General features: G+C 36.3%; 1 protein-coding gene across 2 annotated transcripts in view; it reads left to right on the forward strand.

The window, feature by feature from the left end:
* LOC137018700 (RAC-alpha serine/threonine-protein kinase-like) overlaps positions 1-4994 on the forward strand; it is a 41324-nt gene extending 36330 nt beyond the window's left edge. For both annotated transcript variants that reach the window (XM_067383407.1, XM_067383406.1), the window contains exons 11-14: positions 2583-2797; positions 3853-3940; positions 4030-4132; positions 4334-4994. In XM_067383407.1, the coding sequence (XP_067239508.1) occupies positions 2583-2797; positions 3853-3940; positions 4030-4132; positions 4334-4413 (486 nt within the window). In that variant the 3' untranslated portion in view covers positions 4414-4994. The remainder of the gene's footprint in view (positions 1-2582; positions 2798-3852; positions 3941-4029; positions 4133-4333) is intronic.
* The last annotated feature ends 5071 nt before the right edge of the window (positions 4995-10065 follow it).

Genomic DNA, 10065 nt, shown 5'->3' on the forward strand with positions numbered 1-10065 from the left:
GGCCCGAGGTTATGATTGGGGCGGAGAAAAGCCACCTTTGAAAAAAGACAATACCTGATTGGTCAGAACTCCTCACAGAGGTGGGACAAACACCTAAATTTAATAGTCACATGACAAAGACAATAGAAGACTAGATCAAAGACAAGACTAAGACAAGGACTAAGCTGAAGACTATAGTAACTAATCCTGGAACAAAGAAGGATTTGGGCTTAAGACAAAGGACAGACAAGCAGCTCATTCAAGCCATCCAAATTTTACTCACTTTCCTTTTCTTTTACTTTAAATCTCTTTTCCGTTTAGAGTCTTGTGTTCTAAGCAGGTTCTAAGTTAAGTCTTCCCACCGGGAAGACCCCTTGAAATGCCCGGTCAGCTCTGTGCTCTCCTTCCTTCAAGGTGGCTTGGAGCAGAGGCTGTCCCCCTCCACTTTGAAGGTCTATGTGGCTGCCATTGCAGCACATTACGATGTGGTCGGTGGTAGGTCACTAGAAAAGTACGACATGATCATCAGGTTCCTGAGAGACGCCAGAAGGTTAAATCCTCCTAGGCCTTGTCTTGTTCCCTCTTGGGACCTTTCTGTCATCCTTGCAAGGCCTACAGAGAGTTCCCTTCGAGTCCCTTGAGTCAATTGAGCTCAAACATCTTTGAAGACAGTGCTCCTGACCGTGCTCGCTTCCTTTAAAAGGGTCGGGGACTTGCAAGCATTTTCGGTCAGTGAATCGTGCCTGGAATTTGGGCCGGCCTTGTCTCACGTCATCTTGAGACCCCGGCTTGGATATGTGCCCAAAGTTCCCACTACTCCCTTCCGGGACCAGGTGGTAAACTTGCAAGCACTGCCACTGGAGGAGGCAGACCCAGCCCTTTCATTGCTTTGTCCTTTTCGCACTCTGCGTGCTTATGTGGAACGCACGCAGGGCTTCAGAAGCTTAGAGCAGAATTGTGATATAAACTCATAATTACGAGCTATAAAATCTAAATTATGAGAAAAAAGTCAGAACTGTGAGAAAATCATCAAACATCAAAGCTCTGCGAGAACGATCCAAAAGTACAAGGAGACGTATGCTCTACAAACGCTCCTGCGGACCCGCGGCAGCCGCTGAATCGGTCCGCGCTGCTCCGGTGCATCTCGAACAAGCCTTCTATCAACAATCGCGGATGTTTCACTACTGTTGATGCTCATGGCTTTGCGAACCTACATCAGCATCCAAACACGGCTCGCCGTAATTTGTATAGACTGAGATTACGATCGAGCTGCTATTAGCTCGATTAGCTGCTATTTCAAAAATGGCGGTCACAAGTTTCTTGTTGGTCAGGGTAACCCGGCCCCCAGCCCCTGATGCAAGCGGTTCTTACTTCTAGCCCAGCAATGTTTTGGTGCTACTTACGAACCACTTTTTCTGGTTCGGAGCTGGTGCTTTGTGTGTCGAAAGACAAAGAACTGATTTGAAACTAGGCTCTGGCTCCGAACAAGCAGTCAAACTGCCTTGGTGGAAAAGGGGTATTTGATGATGCTAATGAAGACCATTTGATATTTTATCCCAATTCTGACATCCAAAGGCACAACAAGACATTTTTTTTTTCCTATTCCATTTTTTCTCTTATTTCGTAAACTCCCGATTGGTCTATTTTCTCACTTGTAACTCTGCTTCCAGGAGTTCTGAGGAAAGTGATGACAGAGTGAGACTCTCACTGGTGGGTATCTTGATTAGATCTGCTCTTTCATCAGAAATTACAGAGACCATTTTGAATGCAAGAGCCCCTTCTACTAGGAGGCTCTACGCTTCTAAGGTCAGACAGTCATTTCACCTGGAGGGTGTTCCTATAGTGCCAGCGTCTCATTCCCTACTCAGGAACCCAGGGTTACATACGTAACTGCACTCCACTTCGCGTCAGGTGGTTCTTTGCCTCCATGTTGTACATTAAAATTGTTTAATGCACAGCTAGCTGTGGATTATTTCTTAAATAGCATGCTCACATAAAACGATATGTACTAAATAGCAAATCTCAACTGCTTGATTTTTTTATCATCATGTAAATTATCCTATTGTCCAGCTCAAAACTGCTAAATGTGGACACTTAGGCATTAAGGTATTATAAACATTGACATCTTGGATTTCTATAAACCTGTTTTGAAACAGTGTGTATTGTGAAAATAAAAATAAAAATGGTCTTGACTTGAAATAACTTCCATCATCCAAGCATTTAGAAATATGTTTGATAAAATATAGCACCATCAACTTTAACCATTTCCACATAAAATCATCTGTTCTGTTATGTCATTAATCACACTGGAAATGTGAAAACATTATTTCATGACAAGGCAGATTGGCTGATTGCACCACTTGCACAGATACTTGATGGTACATGCACAGTGCCATGGCAAAAATAAATTATGTTGTCAGAACACACAGCAGCTATTGAATGCTTGTCAGTGGACAAACACACTTTTTTTGCCCAAATAATGTAGTTATGTCAATCTACCATGCTAACCAGCAAAATCTTGACCCATTTGCCCCACTTTTGAAATGATCAGATTTAAAGTTTTTGGGTCAGGTTCTCTGTTGCTTTTTTTTTTTTTTTTTTAGGTTCTGGAGGACAATGATTACGGCCGGGCAGTGGACTGGTGGGGGTTGGGTGTTGTTATGTACGAGATGATGTGTGGCCGGTTGCCCTTCTACAACCAGGATCATGAGAAGCTCTTTGAATTAATCCTCATGGATGACATCCGTTTCCCTCGTACACTTGGGCCTGAGGCAAAATCATTGCTGTCAGGACTGCTCCAGAAAGACCCAAAACAGCGGTGTGAGACCTCTGAATGTTGTGAAGTCACTCTTAGTGTTGTTTGGTCCCCTCAATGTACATTGTTTTAAGAATTCATGATAAATGAAGGATGTGTTTCTCTCAAGTAATTGATTCATTGCATGACCTGGAAGTCTGTGAGTCTTTTAGTAGATTTTAATTTCTTTGAATTGTTGCAATTTACATGCAACCCTGAATGGAGTAAACACTTTTTATTATATATCCCTGCTGAACAGCTAAAATGAAACCTATGTTGATTGGCTAGTCTTAGCCTGTTTAAATTGTAAATAGCTGGTTTAAGCTGGTTGTCTTTTAGTTTGTCAGCCAGGTGGTTTTCCAGCCTGACCAGCAAAAAGAGGCGTCAAAAACCATCTAAAACCAGCTCAGACTAGCTGACCAAATAATATTGGCAAATAGGCCTACAGTGTGAATCAGAATAGGGCTTTTCACACTGCACTTAACCCTGGGTTAGTGTCTTTCTAAACAGCTGTTTCTTACCCTGGGTAGAGGAACAATTTCCAACTGTAATTTAGAAGTGGGTAATTTTATTTTTACCTTTATAGTCCGAAAAGTCCATTCAGGAAAAACTTGATGGTACAATCAACAAAATATAATATCAGGATATGTAATGCTAGAGCCTTTATGTAAATGGTCTGTCCTGCGTTCATCCACTTAATGACAATGACACTGCAAATATGCAAACAACAACGTTAACCCAGGGTTTAGGAATTTACAGTGTGAAGCAAAATAACTCAAACCCAGGATTACATTTACCATGGGTTTAGAATGACACAGGGTAAACTATTTAAAGTGTGAAAAGCCCTGCTATGTTTTAAGGAATTGTTGTGAAAGAGGTGCTTTGTTGTAACATAGAACTAAGAAATGTTTGACTGTCAAAAATAAGTGAAAGCATAGTTTTGTGTATGAGTGTATGATTTAGTTAACAGTTTTCTGAAAGTTGTTATTGGAAGAGGCCTTAAAGGTAACAAGGGAATCTGGCTATTCAGGTGAATTGAAGTTTGTTTATCTGTTCTTGTTTTTTTTTTTTTTTTGCAGGTTAGGTGGAGGTCCAGAGGATGCAAAAGAAATCATGCAGCATAAGTTCTTTGAAGGCATTGAGTGGCAAGATGTTTATGAGAAAAAGGTGAATAATGATAGCATGTAGTCATTGACAAAATACATTTAGGTCATAAATGAAGGTCACTATAATATTGTTTTTCTGTTTCTCCACAGCTTGTTCCACCTTTTAAGCCCCAGGTAACCTCAGAGACAGACACTCGCTATTTTGACGTGGAATTTACAGGGCAGACTATCACCATCACACCCCCAGGCCAAGGTGACATTACAGTACACACTGTCTTACACTACATGCTAAAACTCTCAATTAACAGATATTTGGTTGATAATGAAGGCGCCATCTAGTGGTGATTTACAGGTTGCTCTATAAGGATATAAAATGTATTAGAAGAATACATTTCATTTTTCATTGGTCATTTTTTTTTATCTGTGTTGTTTTAAGTACAACTTTTTTTTCCAGATGAAAACATGGAGTCCTTTGACAGTGATAGAAGACCCCACTTTCCTCAGTTCTCATATTCTGCCAGTGGCACAGCATAAAGAACCCCTTAAAAAATAGTTGACCCAGAAATTAAAATTCTTTGATTATTTACTTACCCTCATGTCATTTCAAAGCTGTATGACTTTCTTCCTTATTTGGAACAGATTTTTTAATATCCTGGCAAAACTTCTACGTCATTTCAACAGTTTAACACTGTTGCATGAAGCTAGTTGAACAAACTTTGAGTTTCACAGTAGGTTTTGACAAAACATACAAACCCAACCTGGTTTACATCAAGTTCAGTGGCCTCACAATGATTGATATAAATGTTCTCTGTCAACTCAGAGTTTGATCCAGAGTTTCTCAGAGTGTGATGTTCCATGTGCCAGTCACACCAAACATGGAGAGCATCAGTTTGATTCACTTGTCGTGAGAGAGCAGCCCAATTCACTTCTCTGTTGAATATTAAGAGATCTTTATGAAAAATATCATGAATTTAAACCCATTTACAAAGCAGGAATAAACACTGCTGCTGCAGCGAAAGTTTGAGAAGGCAGCTGAAAAAAATACCTGACTATATTAATGCAAGTTAATTAACTGAATTTAAATAATAATTTATATAGGTTCATGAAGAGCTCAAAAGAAAACATATAAGCTTAATCAGTTTAAAAGCTTTATATTAAAGCTTGTATTTATATTTATATATTATATTAATTTAAATGCAAAGTTTAATATTAATTGTCAATTCATATAATTCATTCATATATTCAGCAATTCATGTAATATATAAAAAAATTAAATGAATCTTTTATGAATTACACATAATTATAATTCATATAATATAAATATAATAAATAATTAGCAGCAAAAGATGGGCAATTTTGTCTAAATTCTTTCACTGTGAACTGCTTTAATTTGGAGCAGGAGATACAGGGATATTGGCTTTATGGTAGGGATGTGCACAAATAGTCGAATATTCGTTCTGTAATTAATATTCGAAAAATAAAAATACTATTCGAATTTTACTATGTTGCTTTGCTGGCCGTAAATGCAGTGAATCCATGATAAATCCTAAGCACTAAAACTCGCAGTTATAACTAAATGCACCGGGTGGCGCTGTGGAGCGTGTTTAACAAGTTTATTTTATTTGATCGTCACATGTTGTCGTCTGCCTCGCAAAGTTTGGAATTACTTAGATGAAAATGATCTTACAAAATGAAATTACTTTTGATCAAATTAATTAATGAAACCGAGTTATCATAATATCAACACCACAATGAGAAAGCACATGAAATCTAAACACCCGTCGAGTGAGGAAAGACAGCCGTCCATTACTTACATTCACGACAGGTAAGCGCAGTTGTAAGTTATCCCCAAGTAAGCCAAGATGATAATTTCTCTGATAGCAAAATGATTTTGAGACGTATGCTTCCTTTAAATTTCGTCGAGAGAGATATATTTACGAACAGAAAACAAAGTGCTACTGTTAGAAACTTAGGTTAGCACACAGTTATGTATTATTATTATCGTGTTTCTGCAACGTCTGTCAGCACGGCTCGTTTTCTCACCCGAGCATGTGGATATTATTGTTTTTCTCAACATGAACATGTGAAACGATAACCATATACTGACTCGAGTGTATTATGTACGTTTTGTAGAATAACTGGCGCTGTCTGCTTTATTAGTATTTTCCCCGCTCGTACTGCTTGAGATTAAATGCTTTTGTTCTTAGTATTTTCTGTTTACACATATTGTTTAATGCTTTGAACTAAAAGAAAAACCTTAAGACATAATGTAAGCTTGTTGTGTATATTGCCTAATCGTAAGCTTGTTCAGAAATGGTTACAAAATATTGATGAATATAAAACAATAACGTCTTTCTCGTTTAACCTAATTTAAATAAACGAATATTCGAATATTCGTTTTTACGAGCCCAAATATTCGAATACAATATTTTGGAAAAATGCCCATCCCTACTTTATGGCATCACACGCACAAACACACATATATATGCATGTCAGTTTGCTCACAGCTAATTTTGGTCTAGTTTTGGTATGCAATGTTGCATTGTTGCAGTCTAACAATGTCTAACTATGCCAGAAATAGAATGGGGCATCAGTTTTCTTTTGGCTACGCCACATCCAGTGTAGACAGCATCACTATTTTGAATGGATTAAATTTTCTTTTGACAATGTCACATTTTGATGCTTGTGTAACCACGGTGTGACCGTCCCAGTCTCCATTCACTTCCATTATATGGAACAGTTGCCAGAGCATTTTTGAACATTCCACCTTTGTATTCTTAAACATGCTTGAAAAAAGAAAGCCATACAGATTCATTTGGAGCAACATGAGGTTGAATAAATTACAGAATTTTCATTTTGGGGCAAACTATTCCTCACTAATAACACACATGCACACAGTTTCTGCACAAAACACTCCCCTGTGGCACTGCTAATACCTTATCCACAGCCATTGCTGCACTCCACTTCTTAAGTAGTAACACCCTTCCCATACTGGAATTCACACTGTGAAGATTTCACCAGTGGTTATTATTCAGTCTAATTCTCTATTAAACATTTAGCTAGCTTCTCACAAATGCACATTGTTTCTTAAATTGAAAGGATAGTGGATATTTCACCTAAAAATGAAAATTGTTAATCTTTACTCACCTTTACTCACCATGTTGTACCAAACCCGTATTACTTAATTTCTTCTCATCTTTCCTTTTTAATTGTACTTAAAAATGTGGTCCTTACATATGAATGTAGTGTATCATGGTTTGTGTCCTATGAGGACACAATATTACCTGAATACCAAAGAAGTAATTAAAGGGATAGTTCACCCAAAAATTAATTAATTTTCATTAATAATTAAATGTCATTAATTACTCACCATCATGTCGTTCCAAACCTGTAAGACTTTTGTTCATCTTCGGAACACAAATGAAGATCCATTTTGATGAAATCTGAAAGATTCTGTCCCCCGAGCTATGCAACTACCACTTTGACTCTTCGAAAAGTTCATAAAGAGATCGTAAAACTAATTCTTATGAATTGAGTAGTCCACATTTTCTAAAGAGATTTGATCACTTAATAGGATGAAAAGATTGAATTTAGGCTTATATTCACATAAACATTCAACTCACACATCAGTTGTGGTAAACGGAAGCTCAAGCATGTTTTCTTGTGTACGTAAGCTGTTTATGGAGGGACAGAAAGCTCTCAGTTTTCATCAAAAAGATCTCCATTTGCATTGCGACGATGAACGAAAGTCTTGCGAGTTTGGAACATGAGGGTGAGTAATTAATGACAGAATTTTCATTTTTAGGTGAACTATCCCTTTAATTACAGATGGAGACTCGTGTTGGAGCATATACGTTTCAAAAAAGTTTGTTTTGATTCCCTTTTATTAGAATGATCTTTCAAAAGATCCAATGCATTTGCCAAGATACTGTTAACCACTGAGAATTTTCTCAAACAGAACAGCTCCATTCAGAAAATCTTTGTTTTTGCACCATTGAGGAAGCATTATTTGCTTGAACGTTACAGCCATGAACTGAAGCTTTCAGCTATAGTGGTTATAAAGGAAATTCTTTTGTATGTCAGTGCAGTTTATAATTTATAAGATCTGTCTATGAAATGTATTCATACATTCATGACTCCCAATTGTCAAGAAACAATACTGATGTTTGTCTTCATGTGAGTTTATTGTAGCAGGAAATATTTACTCTGCATAAACGAACTAAAACTGTCAAACAATCTATCTGCTTAATTATTTGTTTTATGTTTCTTGGTACCCAATATTTATTATGTTGTATATGAATTCATGTAAGAATTGCATTTCAAGGAATTTTTAACTAAACTTTCCAGACCCTTCATTTTGAAAATAGCACTGCAGTTAATTTAAGAATTATATGATTTGTCCCCCCAATGAATAAGCTGCAAATTCATTTTTTGCAAGTCTTTGCAAATGTAGCATATTTAAAAATTCACATAACAATGAATAAGCAGGTTTCAGCATTTTAGATAAACATTGGACAAAATTTGCACAGACCAGACATTTCTTAGAATGGTTTTGGTCCATATTTTAATAATGAATCCCCAAAAAATATTGATTGTTGGTTGCTGGTGTAATGTGTATCTCTATATTTTTCTTTTTTTTTCTACTTTGTTTTTATATATTTTATGTTTTTCTACTTCACTAAAATTAAATATTGATACTCTTCATTCTAAAATTGTGAATGTTTCTCTAAAAAAACACAAGCTTTAGTTAGAGTTATTGTCTTCTTTCTAGCAAAGGGCTGACTGAAAGACAAAAAAAAAACTAGACCATGTTTGTGGAAAAAAAAAAAAAAATATATATATATATATATATATATATATATATATATATAAACATTTTTTGGATTAAAGACTATCTCCTTGTGTTTGTTGATGAATTTCACACCTTAAGGGGAAAAATTATTATGCTTAGGAAATTGAGAATATACAGTATTTGTCATGGGATTGCTTTGAGATCAGTTCATGTAAGTAAGCATCAATTCTAACACATTTATGAACATATATATGAATCAAAGTATTGTGCCATGTTTAACTATTTCAATTTTTAGCAAACATCTCTTATTGAGCATTGTAATACATATAAGAACATGGGCTATACAGTATGAAACAAAGCAGTATGACATTTGACATTTCTTATTTTATTGTATATTAACATGCAGTAGTAACAAACTGTCTCTTAGTATTATAAATTTTCACTTCTTGTCTGTGTTCTTTGAATTTAGTTCATTCCCTGGGTTTTTTTCCCAATCAGCTGCCCAGGTCGTGAATCAGTATATCACGTACACGAATTTGCTCAGGACACTGACTCAAAACATATTGGGGAAATGATAGCTCTATTTCTGGCAACATAGCAACATCTACAGTACAGAGTCACTACTGGTATTTATGAACAACATCTTTCTGAAATTACTTGTTTGTTATTTAAACGTACATTATGATAAATAGGCCTACTTTGATTGTTACATATCCCTGAAACATTTTAGCCATAAATGTTAGCTACATTATGTTTATTACTTGTTTAGCAATGTATGTTTATCCAGAAATATAATTAAATAGTGGTTTGTTTGTTTGTTTGTTTTACAAAATAAAAACATCTATCCCATGTCATTATGTGTGGTGGGTTGTCTTGCATGATTTATGTTTTACTCTTAAGAACTACCGGTAAAGGAACAGTGAGATGCTCCCTGGTTTTCACTGTGCATTGTGGGATTTTTTTAGAGAGTGAAGGATTTTGCAATTGAGACAGCCCTGTTGAACTAGGGAGCTGATTGAGACGCACCCCCTGAGTCTAGTCCCCATGTCATTTATCTCCATAGTAACTGATTTGGTTTCCATAGTTACTGATTATGATCACCTGTTTCCAATTTAATTTCTCATTTGGTCCTGATATGTGATCAATTTGAAGCAGCTGCACAGACATCAAAGTGCCACGAGAGCAATTCAAAAACATACAGAGCCATACACCAATCTGTTATTCCTTAAACATCCAGATCCATTATCTGTTAAGAATATATTTTGAACAATATGGGTTACCAAACAGTTGATGGCCCCACTGACTTCTTTAGTATGGAAAGAAAAAAAAAAAAAAATGGAAGTCAATGGGGTCTTCTGTGTTTGGAACATGAGTAAATGATAAAAGAATTTTAA

This window comes from Chanodichthys erythropterus, chromosome 4, assembly GCF_024489055.1.
Source record: "Chanodichthys erythropterus isolate Z2021 chromosome 4, ASM2448905v1, whole genome shotgun sequence".
In the NCBI taxonomy this organism is placed as follows: Eukaryota; Metazoa; Chordata; class Actinopteri; order Cypriniformes; family Xenocyprididae; genus Chanodichthys; species Chanodichthys erythropterus.